This window comes from Stegodyphus dumicola, chromosome 6 (genome assembly GCF_044657685.1).
Source record: "Stegodyphus dumicola isolate Sdum_Otavi_A_Nest chromosome 6, ASM4465768v1".
Taxonomy (NCBI): domain Eukaryota; kingdom Metazoa; phylum Arthropoda; class Arachnida; order Araneae; family Eresidae; genus Stegodyphus; species Stegodyphus dumicola.
The window spans coordinates 227,729,271-227,750,516 of record NC_140773.1 but is presented as its reverse complement, the minus strand read 5'-3'; the positions used below and the strand labels follow the sequence as shown (position 1 = coordinate 227,750,516).

Here is a 21,246-nt window from a genome sequence, read left to right as displayed (position 1 = left end):
CAATGTGAGAAACAAATACATTCATACAGATTCTTTATTATTTTATTTCTTTATATATAATACAGGGAGATAATATTTGGTGGCAACAATTTGAAAAGTGATTCAATGCAAAATGCTGTTTTGCAATGACTGTTAATAGACCTTCTGGGCTGACGTTCCTTGGATTTAAAAATATAATTTGTAGAGTTATATGGAATGTCAAGCAGTTTGTAGGACTCTACTATATACACTTTCCATTTTCACTACTCATGTAAGATCATTATGCATGTTCTTTTTAAATAGGTATATTAAAAAGCATAGAACTGGTAATTTTCAAAACATAAACATCAAAAACAAAGGCTTATTCTCAAATGTAAAAAGCATAACCTAAACATAAAAAGTGACAAGGCATGTTGACATTTCCAGTAGCCCCACTGAGTGCACCATAACACCACCTCATCCCTGCAATCTTCTACTTAATGATCGATGACACACTGTATCTACACTGTTATATAATGGGTGATACACATAAGAAAAATTTAGAATTACCTGAAACTGAGACTTGTATTATTTTTATATATAACACGCTTTTGATTAAATAAAAATTAAAAATAATCTAGAATTAGAATTAATCACAAGGAGGAGACTCAAAGCCAAAAGAACAATAATAGGAATTTAACACAATTAAAAGAAAACTTTATAAAGCATCTCAAATGAATTTACATAGGAAAATTAAAACTTACTTGGTTGACATTTGCATTTCCAATACCAATATAAGTATTCCTAACCAGCAGACCTCTACGTTGAGCTTGAGCTAAAAGTTCTTGATTACTTGATAAACTAGCTTGAGTAGTGACAGGTAATCTTACTCTGTTTGTCACCAAACTGTAATTAGGAGGCAAAGAACCAGCCATCAACTGCTGCTGCTGCTGAAGCAAAAGAACTTGTTCTGATGTCAACTGAGCTTGAACAACAGGAGTTCCAGAAATTTGTGTTCCTGTTCTACCTGCTTGGGAGGATACAACAGTAGAATTTTGCAGTGCAAGTGAACGAGATGCAATTGCTGCAGAGCTTCCTTCCATGAGTTCTTTCTGAATAGCACTAATAGCAATTTTTTCATTAATATCTTGAGTTGTAGCAACTGTGACAGGTCGTGTTATTATATTGGCTTCAGTTGTTTCACTGACTTCTCCGAGGAGTTTTAAAATCGCAGCGCGATCATCAGCTCCTCTTCGAGTCTCAACATTGTGATCTTCTCGCAAGCTGCATATCTAAAAAACAAAATTAAAAAATGAGAAAAATAAAATATAGAATAAATCATGAATAATCATTTTACAATATTTCTCCCTTTGCTTATTTAGGATCTGAAGATAAGACAGAAAAGCAAAAAGAACTATTATATAATACACTATACAAAACTGAACAGTTGACAGAATTATCAGTTAAGTACTTAACAAGAAACCATATCTACTGTAAAAATCATACTGAAACTTCAACATTACTAATCAGTTCCTTTCACAGCTTTAAAAATACTTTACAAACGAACAATACACAAACTACTATCAGTTAAGGAAGAAAACAGAGTTCAATGAAAAACTTTCAGAAAAAGAATACAATACACAGTCGTCCGTAATCCAGATGTCCCTTATCTAAACCTCAAAGACACGAACTTACGCATTACGTGCATAAAGCGTTTACACGTGCGTGCTTCCGATAGCGAAGAAAGTGACAGAGAGGTTAGTGGAAACGAAAAAATTTTGATTGACAAGTTAGTCGGTATTCTCGACATACCAATTACAGGATTTGAACAGTGGAACTTTGTAGCTGAACAAGAAATTATGTCTGTTTATAGAAGAAAGAATTAAATAGAAAGTATTAGCATAAAAAACAAAGTCTCTGAAAGAACTTACATTGAAAGAAATGTTTAATAAAGTAAACAAATAAATATTAAGCATTCTTTTTTGTAAATTTTGATACCCTTTAGATCACAATTGGTCTTTATTTCATAAATTATGTTTTCATATTTTTAATTGTATAATTTCTGCATGCCATCTTACCTGATTTAAATTGATGATCTATAATCCGGAAAAACCCCTAATTCAGAATCGCCGAAGTCCCGGCGAGTCCGAATTACGGACTTTGTATTGTATATCCTTTTAGGACAAAATACTTTTTCTTTGTTCTCTTTTCAGTCTCAAGGAAGAGAATGCTTCTTGAGAGAACTTAATTTATGTTACACAAGAGGAAAATTGTGAAAACAACATTACAGCTCAATCATCTAGCCCGCTTGCCACTGATAAATCATCAAAGTGCATCAAGAATAATTTTCACAAATGCTATCTTTAAGTGTTATTACTTAAAAAGTATAGCTGGAATTACATTTCTGTCAGAATGGCTAATAATGTTTCAATATCCATTACCTTACGAACACAAAAGATGATGTTCCACTTCTATCTTTTCTTTAGGAAGATAACTGTATTTCATAAAAATAATATTTTAATTTTAAAGAAGTGAGGAACGGTAGACAAATAAAAAGGAAGGAGAGAATCCAAGTATAATTTAATGCTAAAAATAGCAAAATTTAAACTCTTTCTTAACACTTTTGGCCCTGCTGGTGGTGTCCGCCTCTTCATATGTACAGGTCTATTTTATTTGTAGTACAGATTGTTTCATTATTCATCACTAGAAGTATCATCTGATGGCTTGTCTGCCTGCTTTTCCTCAGTAATCTTGTGGCTATTTGCTTTAGAAAGTTGCTTGCAGAACAATTTGTTAATGAGAATAATTCAAGTAGCAACTTAATAAATATATTGCAGGGTAGTTCTTCTAACACCTATAAGCAACATTTTGTAGACTTCCTTTTGTGTGTCTTTCAAAAAATCCAGGGTCTAACTGATTAAAAATAATAACAAATCTGTGGCAGTATAAAAAAAAAAAAAAAATCTTTTAAACGTTTATTAAAATAGCTTCTTATAATACAAAAAAGTTATTAAACTAATATACTTGCACTCTAATAATCATCAATATTTTATATTCTGTGTCTGTAACAAGAAATAAGTTGCAGACATTATGGATGATTTTACTTGAAAGCTACACTTCAAATAACTATTATTTTCTTTCTTTTTAAAGGGTTTGTACATATTCCTTTAAAGGAAAATTAACTGTCAAGGATTTTAAAGGACAATCAAAGAAAAACAAATTAAGAACTTAACAGTAAGCAAAATAGAATAAATTAAAATGACTTATCATTTTTTTTTTTCAAAAATATTAAAAACTACTATTAAAATCATGATCTAAGAATATTTTACAGTTTAAAAAAAGACAACCAATTATACATTAAAAGCTACAAAACGTGTATGCGCTTTTTAAATTTATACCTGTTTCTTTGCTTCTATAAACAAATCAAGGTCCTCACTAGGTTCTGCTTCATTTCGTATTTCAACAATGTATCTTTGAGGAACAATTTTCTTTCTCTTTATGTGTAATCTGTTTCTTCCTCAGTAAGTTAGTTTCCTCTTCATTTTATTATTTCCAGATTTAATTATAAAGATTTGTTATTCTAAAAACGTGTTTATATGTAGAATGTATAGAAGAGAGTGCTTATTTTATCTCTTTAAAAAATATGTGTATTATCAAGAATAATTATGAAGTGATATATAATGGCAGGGAAAACATTTGAGCTGGTGTGGCAGAATGTTTAGAATTTAGGACAGACACTGAGCAGCAAAATTTAGGACTTTTAGGGATTCCACCAACAGTAAAATATGTAGTGTCTGCCATGAGTATAATGCACTAAGACACATAAGTCTTTTTAACTCCCAATTTTCTATTCCCTTGTTAACAGAAAAATTCCATTTTACAGACACAAATCCTTGTGAAGAGATTAGAATCATTTTTGTAATTTTCATGCTTATATCTAGTGAAAAGTAAAATTAAAGGAAAGATAATGACTTCTAAGAACAAAGGTAGAATATTCAAATAATTTTATTTTCCCTGTTCTTAAAAAAAAAAAAAAAACATTTTCTATAAATAGATGCCCATTCCCATGAAGATATTTTTCATTTTATCACATTTTTCTGGTGTATTGAGAATACGGCAAAGCACACTAAGGCTATCTGCCTAAGGGGAGGGATGCCTTCGTGGAGGACTTTCCAAGGGAAACTGGCTCGTATACACGTTACACATGGAGAAAACCATGAAAACGCCCATGCAGCCAGCCCATTCGCCACATTTTTCTGGAATTTTTAAAATCATAGTTCTATAAGTCTTGCTTTCCATTCAGCAAGGTCTAAAATCAGAAAGAAAAATTACTCTATGACTGTATAACAGCAAAAAATTGGAAGATTTCTCTCTCTCTCTTTTTTTTTTTTTTTTTTAAGTGGGAAGAGTGTAAAATAAATTTTACAGAGAAAATAAACACAGAATTGAATATTCTGATATAGACATGAGGGGAAAAATTTTCATTAAAAAATTTTAAAAGAAGATAAATGATATAAATTTTAAAAAAATTCCAGTAACTTTCAAAAATGATATTTTAAAATATTAAATATGGCACTTTTTCAAAATCACAATATTTCAAGTCACCAAAATGGAAAGAAATGTTCATTTAAAATATAATAGAAGAAAATAATAAAAATGTTTTAATATTATTTTAATTATATTTATCAATATTATGTATGCCTTTAAAATAATTGATGAAAAATTCACAAATCTCCCAATAGGAAAAATGGCATGTAAATTTGTCTTAATCATGGAAATGTTGATAAGTTGCCAAATTTAACGATGCGTAACAAAAAATTCATACTTTAAATAAGGAAAAGTTCTTTCTGATATAATATTTTATATATACTTTATGTTTATGTTCCTATTGGGATAGTGCCTTATCCTCCAGAACTCGACCACTTCACTGTTTATTTCAGAAATAGGCACATAATTTAAAGATAACCAATCAAATTCATATTTCTCAATAAACTGTCAGAAAAATATTCCTCCAAAATGTTAATTCACACTCAAAATGACAGTCATTTCTGGTTTACTTGTTTCCTGTTTTGCATATACATATGCTTTTAATAAACATTGCTGAATTATAAAATTTTTGTTTTTTGAAGTTTTCAGAACGCATCCTGCGATTTTGTATTGCTTGTTACTACTGTGGAACATAGTTACATAGTTCACATAACACAGTGCTTTTTAGAAACTTATCAGCTGTGTTATAGGAGAGAGACATGTAATGTAAACAGCATGAAAAAAGCAACATTTTGAAAGAGCTAATTTCTTAATTTTTTTTTAAAGAAAATATGTTATATTTATTTCATAATTCTGATTAATATGGTTAAATTAGAAACTGAATATTTTAAATATGTACCTCTTCTAAAATCTGTGCATCCTGAGGATCAGATGCTTGATTAGGTTGCATAGAATCAGCTATAGCATCTACATCTACAAGAACTGGGTCATTTAAAATGTCAGCAAGACTAGCTGTCACTGAATTTTCAGTAGTGGCCTGAGATAACTGTGCAAAAGTGGAACTCTGAGCAGATGGATTATTATTCGAAAAGCCAAGAGATAATGACTTTGCAATCAATATATTATCATCACTTCCACTTAAAATTTTGTCAAGAAAACCTTGCTGCTGTTGTTGTTGAGAGTATGCAGTCTTTAGCCCTGAATGAACATTGATTTGAGAAGGTTGCTGCATCATATGACCTCTTGAGTCAGATGTAACAATGTCCCTCTGAATTGGAGCTGTTACGAGTGAAAGGGAAAATGCTTGTGACGAGGTAGAAATCCCATTAGCAGAAGTGGCAGTGTATGGAGTGTGAACAAGTTTCTTTTCAAGATTTTTTGGAAGCCTTTCTTGAGGTAACTGGGTCATGATAGTACTGGCTACACTTGTTGGTACTGATGGTGGTGTCCTTGGCGTCTGAGCTAACATAGATGCAAGCATAGGATTCTGGCCTGCTAAATGTGCCTTAGGAAAGAAACACAGTATTATCAGCATTAAATATCCTTTAAAAACTGGTAAACAGAGAAATTCATTTCAGAGATAATAAAACTCAGTTCCGAATTTCATCCGAATTTTCTATATAACAAAAATAAGTAAATAATTTTGCAATGACCTGATATTATTAAAAACTTTAAATCGTAATAAAAGAAAATGCATTTTTTCATTCAATTTGAGAAATATTTTCACATTAATTTACTACATTCATAATATAATAATTTTATATACATCTTTGAGGAGGAGAGATAATTTAGAAAATGGCTTTTGATTAGCACATACTTCATGTTCTTCTTAAGACTATATTTTTAACACAAGTTCTTTTTACAAAGGCTAATTCTTTTAAAATACTACAGATGTTATAAAAAGAAATATATAAAAAAAATCTGTAACAAAATGCCAAATATTGGGTTTTAACAAAAGTTTCCCGGTATTGCAAACAGTTCGCAATGGCATGTTTAATATTTTGGCATTTGAAAGAAACAGACTCAATTTAGAACATTGTGTTGCGAAATTTGTAAACATATACAGTACAAAGTCCGTAATCCGGACGTCCAATATCCGAAATTATCTATAATCCGGACCTCAAAGCCACAAACTTTTTTTTTTTGTATGCTTTATGCATGCGTGTTTAATGTATAACAGACGGTATAAGCTAGGCTAAAATTATCTTTACTGATTATAAGGCATTTTAGTTAATATTGCAGATTGCGCTGTTCTTTAATCTTCTAATCGTATCCGGTTTATTATTTGTTGCAGACTGCTAGAGCAATTATATAAAAATTAAGCTTCAACTTTAAATTATGTCAAAAACGTTTTCAATTCAAGAGCTGCCAAAGGATCTACACAGCGAAAGCATGTTTCGATGTCCATTAAACAAAAAGTGGAATTGCTGCAAAAAATGGACAAAGGCATATCCATCTCAAAATTATGCGAAGAAGTATGGCATTGGAAAGTCCACTGTATATGACTGATTATAAGGCATTTTAGTTAATATTGCAGATTGCGCTGTTCTTTAATCTTCTAATCGTATCCGGTTTATTATTTGTTGCAGACTGCTAGAGCAATTATATAAAAATTAAGCTTCAACTTTAAATTATGTCAAAAACGTTTTCAATTCAAGAGCTGCCAAAGGATCTACACAGCGAAAGCATGTTTCGATGTCCATTAAACAAAAAGTGGAATTGCTGCAAAAAATGGACAAAGGCATATCCATCTCAAAATTATGCGAAGAAGTATGGCATTGGAAAGTCCACTGTATATGACACAAGAAAAAAGAACTTTTCGTGGAAGCATCTTAAACAACTTGCATTGAAAGAAATGTTTAATAAAGTAAACAAATAAATAGTAAGCTTTTTTTTTGTACATTTTGATACCCTTTAGATTATAATTGTTCTTTATTTCATATTTTTAATTGTATAATTTCTGCATGCCATCTTACCAAATTTAAATTGATGATCTATATTTAGGAAAAACCCCTAATCCGGAATCGCCGAAGTCCCGACGATTCTGGATTACGGACTTTATACTGTATCATTATCATTAAGTATAAGGTGTCTGAAATGGAACTATCATGCTACCAGACTAGAACAATCACTTCCTTCCACTTCTATTGCAAAAAGTCAGCTACAGAATGTCATGAATCACGAGTATAGCTTTAGGTTCTAATGCTGTCTCATACGACACAGTGAAGGTTTGGTATCGGAAGTCCAAACAAGTAAAGATTTATAAAATAATTTTACACGATATAAATACATATGAACTAAAATTCTCAACATCTTTATAAAATCAATTTTTATATAAACAGTGCTTAACTTACATGGCCTGCATTGTGTCTTTTGGGTGGGGCACTAGGTGGATTCTTCTCCGTAGACTTTCTTTTCAATGTAGCTGTTTCAGACAAAAATGTGACATCAGGAGTGCAACGGTTAGATTCAACAGACACCTGTTTTGGCACTGAAGTTTCTGCTACGTGAGGACTTGGTGCATTTTCCTGTTTTATTTTATCACTCTAAAAATTAAGTACAAAAATTTTACTGATTAAGAATATCATATAGGCTTTTTTTAAAACATGCATAACTGAATACTCTGACTGAAAATTCAGAAGGATATTGTGCCAATAATGTTTTTTCTAAATTGATAAATGTAACTGTGAGAGAAACGAAAAACAATACCTCATGTGCTTTCGATAATGTTTGTAGACGTAAATTTAACATTTTTGAGAAGCAATAATGCATAATTCTAAATAATAAATAATGCTGTATTTCAGCTATGTTATTGCTTATCTTTCAAAATTTTCAAATCAAGAAACTCAGCAGTATTGTCTCCTCTCTCTGCCATTCTGAGCCAAAGTTGCTAAATCAGCAGATATACGGGTATGACTGTATTCATTTATTGCTGGGGAAAATTTTGCTTATTAAAGGCTAAAAATCAGAAACCAGGAAAACTTCATCTACTCAAAGGCTAAAGGATGTGATGAAAAATCAACTGGAAGAGTTTGCAGCCTTGTATTTAGTAATACTTCAATCATGGAATCCTTACAAGAGTTACCAAAATATGCTCAATAATACTGAAAATCTTTATGATAAAATGATGACATTGTAATATAGGAATTTACTTAATTACATTTTGCTCATTAAAGGCAAAAAGTTTTCCTCATTAAAAGCTAAAAATCAGAAACTAGGAGAATCTCATATACTCGAAGGCCAGATGTGATGAAAAATCAACTGAGAGTTGGCACCCATGTATTTGGCGATATTTCAATTATGGAATTCACAATTCTACAAGAGTTACCAAAAATATGCTCAATAATATTGAAAATCATTTTGATAAAATGGTGATATTCTTCAGCTTGTTTGAAAATACTAGTATTAGTTTTTCCATGCAATTTTACTATCACTAATGCTCAAAATTGAACATAATTTCTATCTACTAAGCACAAGGCTTCAAAAATTCTCTTTTTGACACAATTCTTCATTAAAATTATTGCAATTTCACGAATTGCAATTCTTTGTCTTCTTTCCCTTCCACTCTTTGTAATGACTCATTTCATTGACTTTTGTATTTCATTAAAAATATTTATAATACCTCTTATGTACTAATCCGCTTACTCCTTCCAATAAATTATTCTGCTCAAATAACAGCTATCCTTTTTGTACACAAAGCTTTTGATATACTACATCCAATAAAATTTTTGCTTGGGGCTTTTAACTTACATTCTTAGAAAAGTTGAGCAGTTTTGGAGTCCTTACTTCAATATGACTCTGCTAATTTTACTACTTCTATTATGTTAAGACTGGATTAAGGCTGGTGCTTAAATATCCAATAATCAATAGTGTTATAGCCTAACACCATCGTCTCCAAAGTGGGTAAGAGACTCCAGGAAGTACACAAAGCGATACTTGGAGGTAAGCCAAAGTAGTTACAATCACTTGTGAGTAATATGATCAGATATCAGGAGCGTGAGGTTTTCTAATTGGGCACTGTATTTATACACACACACACACACACACACACACACACATATATATATAATATATTGCTGTAAATTTGCTTTTCCAAGCATCTTATTTACTTTTACTGCATTAATTAAATATTTCCCTTATACTAGTTAACAGCGGACACGTCGGGAAATGGAACAGGGAAATTGAGACCTGGTTTAAAATTAATATTGGGACTTTTTAATAATAAAAAATTTATTAGCTATCAGTCTCAATGCCTGCTTGACAAAACGCATTCTGGAATTTAGCAGAGTTCGAATATCAAGGCATCGCTATGCATGTTAAATTTATATTTACATTCTAAATCAGAGCAACAAACTAAAAACCTACTTTTCTCTGACATGAAGGGGCTTTTTTTTAAGTTAGAAACTTATTTTCATTATTAGTTAAGGATTGTACTTTCACAGTACTTAAGGATCCAAGCACTTTTATTCTAAGGCAGGGTTTCTTAAAATGTGGGTCGAGACCCCTAAGGGGATCACCAAAAATTTTAGCAGGTTTGATATTTTCTTTAACTTATTATAATAATTTTAAAATTCCCAAATATTTTTACACAATGTATCTGAAAATATATATAGATAAGACAATACAGACAAAGAAAAAAAGGAAAACATTTTGATGCATTCTTTTTATAATAGAAACACTCATTTTACTTGCTTTGCACGTGAGGCTGCCATTTCGTCTGTTACTTATTTAAAATTTTCACATTGTTCTATGTCTTAAAATTAGAAATTAAAGCTAATGATCTAAAACAGTGAAAAAATTGACAGTTTCACACACGCGTGTGTCCGATTTGCGCAATGCTTAGGGGATCCCACAAAATTTTCATAAATATTATGGGGTCCTGGGGGTCACGAAACCCTAGTCCAGAAAAAAAGGCTATCAGATACTTACAATCTTTACATTATAAACATTAATTAAAAGCCCTCAAACTCATTCTATAAATATGTAAATACCACACCCTTTGTACATATGGTATATAAATGAAAATTTACCAAATTTATTTATATGTTTCCTTCAGCAATGTGTATAGTAACTAAGTTTTATTCCAAAAAAATGTCATATATGAAACAAATGTTTTTATGTTTAAAGGATGCACACCAAGTTGGAGCCATTCTAAAGCAGTCATATGTGAAGGCACCGCTGCATTATACAATGACTACAAAAATGAAATGACTTGAATAATTATAAAATGACAAACCTGAATAATTACAGAAAATGTTTACTACATATTAACAATAATTAAAACAAAGAACTTACCAAATATTTTATTTTTACAGCCATTCTTTCTCATATTACTTTAATTCACAAGTCAATTTAAGTATAGGAATTCAAGTACATTAAATTATTATGACAAAACTCTCTAAAACCATCTGTTATTTATTAAAAAAAAAAAAAAAAAAAAATTCTGTTATGAAGAACATAAGGGAAAATATCTATTTAACAAAGTGTTTCTGCAGTTTTTAAAAATGCCCATTTATTTTTAAATTGACATTATTTTTACGACCAATATTCATATATGCTTTTTAAAAAAAAGAAAAGAATACACACGGACAATTTTATAATGTATTTCCTCAATATCTCAAAATTTAGCTTTTGACTCACTGGTGCATATCAAGTTCACTTTGAGGAATATTTATACTGATATAAAGAAGCCTGAGAAAATACAAACACAACCAGACATACTGCAAGATAATGAATAATGGACAAAAAGTATCATTAATCTACAACATCAACCAAAAGTGTGCTTGTCGAAAATATTCAAAGGAGGAAGGCAAGGACCAAAGACAAATTTTTATTTAAGTTAGAGGTTCATAAGTAAATTACAGATGTACTTTGCTTTTAATACAAAAACATTTTTTACTCAACTTAAGCAAGAATAAAATATTACCTGTAATAATGGAGTTTTGCTGCCAGAACCAGCAATTAGTAACTGGTGGATTAAATCCTGTGGCTGTCGATAGCTTCGATCATCAATGGCATCATTAAGAAGCTAAAATAATAGAAATAGCAATGGAATCTAAGTATTACTGTTCACAAATTATGCTATAGACTCTGATAAACATATAGATTAGCATACAAGTTTAAAATTACATATATTGTTAAGTCACTTAAATTAATTGCCTAGAAGTTTTATGGACTCTAAAATCCATAATTGTTGGGACTTCAGCAATTTCAGATTTTGGAAATTTTTGGATTTTATTTTAAACCAAGTAAGATGCCATGCAGAAATTACAAATTCAAAGATATAAAAAAGGTTACCTGTAAAATAATGAAGCATTTATGACTTTAAGAGAGAAATTTACACACATACCCCCTACACACAAAAAAAAGGGGAGAGAAGAAAAAGCAGCAGCTAAGTGTTCATACTTGTTTTTATTAAACTTTTCTTTTTTTCATAAAATGTTTTCTTCTCTTAGCTTCAGAAAACTAAAAAATCTGATGTGTATACCACGACTTCCTTGTACGGAATATTAAATTATAAGCAATTTTCCTGCATTTTATTTAAACATATTGAATTAACAGTTAACAAATTTTGAATTAAATCTACTTAAGTCAATTTTGCATAAACCACAATAGAATAAATGCACACTATATTTACTGACCATAGCAACACTGTTAAGAAGTCAACAACTGATACACCCAGTAACAAGAGGAGCTTGAAACAATGGTCAGAAATGATGGCAACCGAGCCAGAATTTTTGCTGCAAACAATTGATGGATTGAGAGACAGGACAGCTAATTTCAACTGAGCCAAAGAAGGTTTCCAATGGCACATCAAGCAAGAATGTGCCCAGCTATGCCAGAATTTCCATAACACCAGAGGAAATCCAGATGAATATCAGATAGGGGCTACAAGCACAAACTACTGGTTGACAAACCAGAAAATCAATGGGCCAGAGAAAGACAATGAATTCTCCCCTCACACATGTACTTTACTGTCTTGGCATAAATTTGTAAGAGAAAGGAAAGAAGGAGTATCACCAAAGCAAAACATAAGTGTTTTGTGTGTGTGTTTAGTTTCAGTTTATGCCTTACAACGGTAACTTTTATGTTAAATTTTGCTACAATTGGGGACATCTTAGATTTTATTCAGAAAGAAGCTTTTTAATTTAATTATGCATTTATCTTGAAGGACTTTTAAATTTTAACATAAACACGATACTCTATTTTAGTTCAAGAGATTGCAATAACATTTTTGGCACATTTGCTTCAGACATTAGCAATTTAATGTACACTGTGATGTTAAGCCCAAACTTAATCTTTTGATTGTAAATGAACTTAAGTTTCATGAAGTATCAAAATCGTAAAAACAACCTTGTATTTAGCGTACGTATATTGAAACACTCAATCGATTTCGAGGGCAGCTAAATGTCCCTCCTCATCAGGAGTTAGAAATACCTAGAAAGAAGAAAAATAAAGGGGAAGGAGAAACACGTGGTCCTTATCAGCACTGCATGTGGTTATAACCAGATTTTTAATCAGAGTTACACTGGCCGCCTACTTCCCCCCCTGAAGTATGTTTATTAATTACTTTCTTAAAGTATTATGTTAACTGTTTTGTAAAAGTTAAGAGTTCACTTATTGCACATGATAAATTTAAAGTACAAGCTGATAATGATCTAAAGTAAAGTCAGCATAATGAATTGTAAGTGATTAAATGTTACCCTCTTAATCCAACATGAAAGTTTTAATGAAAATTAAGCTTAGAACATTAGGTACAGTCTAGTGCTCGTTGAGGTCTAGTTATTAGCATGTAGGATTTTGGTTAGCAAGTAGTTAGTGTAAAACTGTACATTTTCACATGCACTTGCATACAGTAGAATGCTGGACTGCAGGGGTGAAAAACATATTGTAGAGAAAGTGCAAAATGTAAGAAATCCTTTGATGAATTTGAAATATATAAATACTAAAATTGTGTTGGCTAAAATATTTTTCCTTCCAGATGCCTGGACGGAGACGAGTCTCAAATAAAAACAGTAACAACACGCAGTTCTGACCAACTAAAAACTTCTGAAAAAAATTAGTTTCAGATATTTAACTTGTTTGTATGTTTAGAATTTAAGATCTTACCAAGGTTGTCAAAGACCTTTGTTTGATTACTTAAATTCTAGTGCAGAAAGAAGTAATAACATTTAAATTAATCAGATATCACGGTTTTTCAATTTACTATAACTTCTCCTTTCCGTATTCTTTACCAGAATGCAAATTAGCCAATATTTAAACTGAAGTTTTTGGATTTTAAGATAGAGCATGTTTCTGGCTTTTGCATACACATGCTATGTATTAGCTTCTGGCTAGCTCTAAGCAGCACACCAGTGTTTTAACGGCAAGAAAACTAGAAGCAAAAATGTGCAGTTATTAAATATGACAGCCGTTTAAGAGTCTGGTTCAAGTTCTAAATTTGCTACGTCACCAGAGTTACGCAAATCATATGATATGGACTGATATAGAAAAATTCACAGTCCACACACACAAAAAAAAAAAAAAAAAAAAAAAAAAGGAGAGGGGCAATACTATCTTAAGAGGAGAGAGGGGAAATAAAGAGGCTATTACTAGTTTAGATTACAATTTTGATTTAAACATTCTCCACCTTATGTACATATATAACAAACCCATACACAAAAATTCAGTTCTACAATTCGTGTTCGAGTTGTGCAGAAGACATATGTACAGATGTCACAAAAAAATTCTCAATCCATTTCATAAACTGTTTTGGGAAAAAGTAGTCCTTTATTCTGTCCATACATACAGATGTCATATAAAAACATTATTTAACTAGATACTTTCATAAAAATATGATACCCTAAAATTTTTGTGATTACAATACTTCCTTTACTTCATACAAGAAAGCAGAACGAAATTTGCATAAAAAAATTGTAGGAGGTCAGAATAATAAATCATTCCTGTTACTGGATAACTGGTTTTCGAAATCTGTACTGTGGTTAAAAAACCACTTAAAATCTGCACAGAAAAAAGGGAAGAAAAACAAATGAATTCATGACGTATACATAAATTCATGACATTTTGCTATTTTTACTTCACATACTAAATATTGTGAGTAGTAGCTTGCTTAAAAAAAAAAAAAAAAAAAAAAAAAAAAAAAAAGAATTTTGAACTATTTTTAATCCTAAACTTGTTCTGCAGTTTTCTGAGCATTAAAAAAAATCTTGATAACTTTGAATTCCAACACAAATGCTGCTTTTAATGTGAGATAATGTTTCAGTAACAATCAATACTTTAATGCATTCTTTTAATGCAGGTATGAATTCTCAACAGTTGCAATCAGGGTTCGTACGCATTTCTGCACACAGAAATGAAGTACTTTAAGGATCGTTAATGAAAAAAATTAGGGACCTATGAGCAAATGGAAACTCGATTAATTCAGTTAAAAATATTATCTGTGCCTGAACTTCACTTTTGTAATACCATCCTAAAAATAAAATAGATCCAAAAGTACGATGCATTATTATTAAACATAGCATAATTAACAAAATTATTAATAAGTTTGAGAATAAAATAAACTTTATGAAATTTTCCAAGTAGCATTAAATATTGTACACATATAATATTGAAAGAAGATAAGTGACATTATATTTACAATGTTTTTAAGGCTCACTTTTGTCTTTCTCAGTCTAGAGGTTTAGTAAATAGCAGGTCGATTTTATGTCAAGCAGCAATAGGTTAGAAGTAAAATCATAATCAGCATGATTCATAATAAAAGACTGTCTGTTGTCATCGCTGTTGCTTGCCTAGAGAGATACTTGATGATCAGAACAAACCTGAAAGGCCTATGTAGGCACAGTTTGCAAGTTTTGAAAGTTACTAGGACCCTGCCTGATGTAGTTAGTCTCATAGCTTCATGTAGAGTTCCAGGGGTTGTAACCCAGTTAATGTACTTCAAGGTTCTAATAAGCCATTAAAGGACCAGATGTGGTAAGTTGTTTGGTATTATTTTAAGTCTTACTAGATGGGGAAAATAAGTTTTACATGAATTTTTACATTTTTGTGTTTTATCTTGTGACCAGAGTACGAATTATAGAAAGGGCACGGAAATAACTCACTTTAATATGCAAAGATAATTTTTAAGGGTAAACTGTTAGTTATAGATAATTAAATTAGGTAGTTAGATAACCTAAGTCATTATGGATTTACATGGCCACAGTTAAATGTTATTTAATTTTTAAAAATATTTGTTAAAAAAGCCCTATTAAAATCACAATCTAATAAAATTTCATAGTTTAAAATACATGTAATTTACGACATTGATTCATAAACGATATTAGAAAAATTATACAATTTGTAGCAACAACACTCAACAATATATCTTTTTAATTTATAGCCTTCCCAGACATTTTGGCTAATTTATATAGATTTCCTTCTCTTTGAGCATCTTTCTAACAATTGGAAATTTGACTCAATATGCAAACCAACGTTTTCACTAGTTTCTTTAAACTTATCAACCTCTCCACAATATATCTATGAGGGTTTACTTGATCTAGTAAAATTAAATAATCACCCCCCCAACAGATGTGAAGCAAATTATCGCTATGTCTAAAAGTAACTACAAAGTCAGACAAAAGTTTAAACAAGCCTCTTATTTAAAAAGAACTTAGAACATGTTGGCAGTGATAATGCATAGACGAATAATTACAAATTATCAGAGCTGTCAGGAACTAATGCAGCGACCAAGCGGGGCTCAGAAATACACGTTTAAAAACTCTCTAAGTTGTTTGCATTCTGGTGAGGAAATAGAAATGGGAAATTATAGTGAAAGCTAAAATTATAAATAACTGAGTAACTTAATAATAACTGTATATATCTTTGAAGAATAATTTTCTTTCTCTTTATGCATTCAGTTTCCTTTTAAAAGTTAATTGAATCTGATGTGTACACCACACGACTTCCTTCTACGGAACATTAAATTATACGCATTTTTTCTTGCATTTTATTTAAATTTATTAGATTGAATTAAAACTACTTCGTCGACAGCGCATAAACCACAATAGAATAAGTGCATTCTTTAAAATTCATTCTAGTATTTGTTTACCATAGCGACACTTTGGCGCTAGGTTTACTTAACAGTATTATATTTCATTCATATTATAACTCAGAATGCACAAAATGTATATCATTTAAAGAATTATCTAATCGTTGCCACATGTTCTATTCAAATACTATAATAAAGCTAGAACTATGTGTAAAAGAAATTAAGCAAACAAAACAAAAAAGAAACAGTTTTTCACAGACGATTGAGTATTTCTCATTTAATTAATTCAGTTCTCACTTCGCGAGAAGGCAAAAATACATAAATACACAAAATATCTACATTAAAAATTACGAAGTAAATCTTAAAAATTTATTTCCTCGAAAAAATTCCAGAAAGAATTAAGCATGATTTAATTGTCAATAATAAATGAATGCGTTATCTTTGTTGTTGCGAAGCTAAGTTTCTCTAAGTTGGCAACAAATCCACTAATCTCCTCTTTCAAATGTAAACATCAATGGCCGTCATTAAACATTAAAAACAGGCTTAGCGGCAATTAAACAACTTTAAAATTGCTGATAATTCTAAAAATATTGCACACAGATTTATTAAAGGCACAAAATCCTTAACCGGAAGATAAAAACAACATAATTCAATCATTTTTAAAGCAAAAAATGTACAATTTACAAACATATAAGAGTAAAGAAACTGAGATCACTGAGCCGGGTAACAAAGTGGATATATACAATGTACGTCCAGAAAGTAAGTTCCGTTTGGTAATATAAGTAAATTGCGTACAGCTACAGAAAAGTTATTTATTGCACAAAATTCAACAACTCTTAAACTACTTTTCCACATAACTGCCGAAATATTGCAAGCATTTGTCATAGCGTGGCACAAGTTTTTGTATAACTTCTTCATAGAAATTTGCCGCCTGTGTCTTCAACCAGTTGGAAACAGTTTCTTTCAGCTCATTGTCATTGTTGAAGTGTTGACCGCCAAGGAAAGACTTAAGATGTAAGAACAGATGAAAGTCGCTAGGAGCAAGGTCAGGGCTGTACGAGGATGGTCAAACACGTCCCAGTCAAATCCCTGTAGGAGGTTTTTTGTCACATTTGCAGTGTGTGGTCGTGCGTTGTCGTGAAGAAAAACAACACCTTTTGACAGCAATCCTCGGCGCTTATTCTGTATTGCGCGGCGCAATTTCCGAAGTGTCTCTCAATAAGCATCTGCTCTGATTGTTTGACCATGCGGTAAGAAATCAATGAGTAAGATGCCTTTCCAGTCCCAGAATACTGTGCACATCATTTTTCGAGGTGTCAAGATTTGCTTCGGCTTAACCTTTGCTGGGGATGAAGTGTGCCTCCATTCCATTGATTGCCGCTTACTTTCAGGGGTGTCGTAAGAAACCCAAGTTTCATCTCCTGTGACTATCTGTGTCAGAAATTCTTCGTCGCTTTCAGCATAACGGGTCAAAAACTGAAGTGCACTAGCCATCCGTTTTGTTTTATGTTGCTCAGTAAGAATCTTTGGTACCCAATGTAAGCAAAGTTTACGAAATTTCAGTTTTTCGATAACAATTTCATGCATTAGTGATCGTGAAATTTGGGGAAATTCCATAGCGAGAGCACTAATTGTAAAACTTCGGTTTTCATGGATCTTGTAATCAATCGCGTGAACCAGTTCTTCTGTAACCAAAGATGGATGCCCACTTCGTTCTTCATCGTGCACATCACTACGTCCGTCATTGAACTTTCGGACCCATCTTCTCACCATTGAATCACTCATCGCTTTTGGTCCGTAAACATCGCAAATTTGCCGATAAATTTCACTAGGTTTCACTTTCCTCGCATTCAGAAAACGAATCACAGATCTGATTTCACAAGCGGCGGAATTTTCAATTAACACCGACATTGTAAACAAGCACAACAAAGCGTATGTGACTGACAGTGATCTCCAAATGGAGCGCGTTTCTTCTCCTTGATACAGAGCATCTACTGCACATGTGCGGAACTGCGATCGCAGAACTGCGGCGGAGATAAATTGAAAAGGAACTTACTTTCTGGACGTGCCTCATATATAAATATATTTATATACGTTTGGTGCGGCCGATTGCAACCAAAATACGAGGTGCACATCTACATGTTATAGCAGTCCTATATACAAAATTTCAACGTCCTGAGGCTACTCGTTTTCGAGTTATGCGAGATACGTACGTACGCACATTCGTACAGACGCCACCAAAAATTCTCTTCAGAATTAATTTTAAAGCAGTTTTATAATTTTTTTTGAAGGAAAAGAGTATTTTATTCTGTCCTTACATACAGATATCATGCAAAAACATCGTTAAATTGCATTTGATAGTGATCAAAATGGATATTTTCGTTGAAATATGCTGCCTGAAACTTTTCGCGATTAAATACTTCCTTTTTACTTCGTACAAGGAAGTAAAAACTAAATGCATTTAGAAAGTATAGAAAATGCTGCTAATAACTTTTTTCTTACTCACAAGCAAATATGACATTTTACATAAGCAATACAAAATATAATATTTTAAACATACAAAATTTTAATTATCATCAGCAATGAAATAAAATTTCAGAAAAAAAATAGTGGATCAAAAATTTAAATTATCTGATTTAAATCATTGACATTTTTATCTAGCATCAAATTTCAGAGAGCACAACTGAAATTTTATGCCGGTTATTTCAACTTATTCATGAAAATGATAAATACATGCATTTCCTTAAATAAATTTTAAAGTTAAAAATATGGAATATCCATAAGACTTTTTCAATTTTTCCAAATCTGTGGAACTTTTACGGTTCTAATAACAATGGCAATAATAATAATACATTTTGTAACTCAATTTCTCTGTGATATAAGCTGAAATTAAAGCTTTCTTGTGTTAATTTTAATTAATGTTGAATAGCAAGTCTGAAAGTGATATAAAATCTAAAAAATATCATCAAAGAAAACTTCATAAAAATTCTATATATATTATTATTATTAAATAAAATTACCTGTCTCAGCATGTTGTTACTGCCTACCCTCTGCTGAGAACTGCTACCTTCCGTCACTTTACATGAACCAACACTGAGCATAGGATTGGGAACAGAACTTTCCACATTTTTAACAATTGGCTCAACAGGAGCATCACTATCTTCATCCTCTTGATTGAGCAAATCACGTAAAATTACATTATTAGAAGTTCGTGGAATATTTTGACCCTCGACATTTACACGAGCCAGGCGTGGAGGGTCATCTACAATACGGGATTCACTCAAAACTGTCACTTCATCTTGAGAAGTTTGTTTCAAACTATGTCGAAGCATTGAATCATCTGCACTTTGAGTCAATAAATTTCGAAGTTTCTGATTGGATTTCATATCATATTGCCTATCCTGCTGCCTCATGCCTTGGCTTAAACTAATATTTCCTGAAGATTCAGTTGAGCTGCAATTTAAAGAGTCTGCTTTGGCAGGCAAGGCACGAGGAGGCGAACTCTTACCACTACTCGATTGTGAGGCAGAGGGACTGTAACAACTTCCACCGAATGGTGTGGGAACCCGACTCTGGAGAGTGGGAGATGGTGCAGAAGATCCACTCCTGCTGGACGTCAGGCCAGGAACAAAGGCACTGTTCGTCGGAGATACAGCTGTACTGGTATCAGATGAAATATTAGATGCTGGGGCAGTCTGTGGGCTAGACACATAACTTGCGGCACTTGTACAATCAGACTCTCTTGATTGCGTATTGATAGGGTCTAGAGTCCAACCTGAGCCAGGAAAAATGTCTAGCACAAGTTCACCCAGTCCTAATTCAGAATTATTTGAAGTACTAACAGAAGTTGGATAATTTCCATATGAGTTCGATATGGTAAGGGGAGAAAGGGCTATACTCCCATTGATACTAGTAGAGGAGTCCGACACACTCCCAGGTCCACTTGATGTACTTGCAAAACTGGAAGGAGATGGGCTACTCTTCGGAAGTTCCATTGTGTTCTCACAATCCCTTGAAAAATAAATTACAATTTCAAAACATGTTTATTTTTACATGTCAAAGAGACATTGAATAAAACATTTATTGACACTATACAAAACATGATGTTTCAATCTTAGATGTATATAAATATATTTATAAAACAAGCCAAATAACAAGCCAAAGGCAGGAAAAAGCTATCAATATTATGATGTTTCAACTCTTCAAAAGGCACCAGCACATAATATATACCAGAAAAGTGTCAATTTTATTAACCTCCTGAAAATTGATAATTGTTTTACCCCAAAAACTGTAATTTTGAGTTTCTAGTGTTTCCTATTGATTCTACACTGAAGTACTACCCTATGAAAGCTCAGTATTTTGCAGTTATAAAATTAATATACTTCGTTTCAAGGGTACCATATTTGAAGATTCATAAATTCTATTGGAGGGGAAGAAAAAATCAAGGGTATCATATTTGAAGATTCATAAATTCTATTGGAGGGAAAGAAAAAATTTACTATCTTCAAATATATGAAGTACACATGCCGAGCCTTATATATTTATTGTATTTCAATCAAACCTGATAATTACAAGATTATTTATATGATTTTAATACCGGTACATAAAATACCAGTGCCCACTGAGGATACCTTGTCCATACTGAAGACCTTTACAGTGCTCAGTAATCGAAAGCATAGGACGGCAGGAAGAGGGGGTTCTTTCCACATATTATCTAAAGCATTACATATAATAATTTAAGAAATGCTTATGCAGTGTTATATTTGTTAAATGCT

General features: G+C 31.8%; 1 protein-coding gene across 8 annotated transcripts in view; it reads right to left on the bottom strand.

The window, feature by feature from the left end:
* Window positions 1-21,246, bottom strand: part of LOC118185908 (uncharacterized) — a 180,055-nt gene that overhangs the window by 22,214 nt on the left and 136,595 nt on the right. For all 8 annotated transcript variants that reach the window (XM_085819615.1, XM_085819611.1, XM_085819613.1 and 5 more), the window contains 5 exons: window positions 19,492-20,482; window positions 11,372-11,473; window positions 7,800-7,991; window positions 5,345-5,950; window positions 723-1,250 (listed from right to left, as the gene is read on the bottom strand). In XM_085819615.1, coding sequence (XP_085675741.1) covers window positions 723-1,250; window positions 5,345-5,950; window positions 7,800-7,991; window positions 11,372-11,473; window positions 19,492-20,482 — 2,419 coding nt within the window. The remainder of the gene's footprint in view (window positions 1-722; window positions 1,251-5,344; window positions 5,951-7,799; window positions 7,992-11,371; window positions 11,474-19,491; window positions 20,483-21,246) is intronic.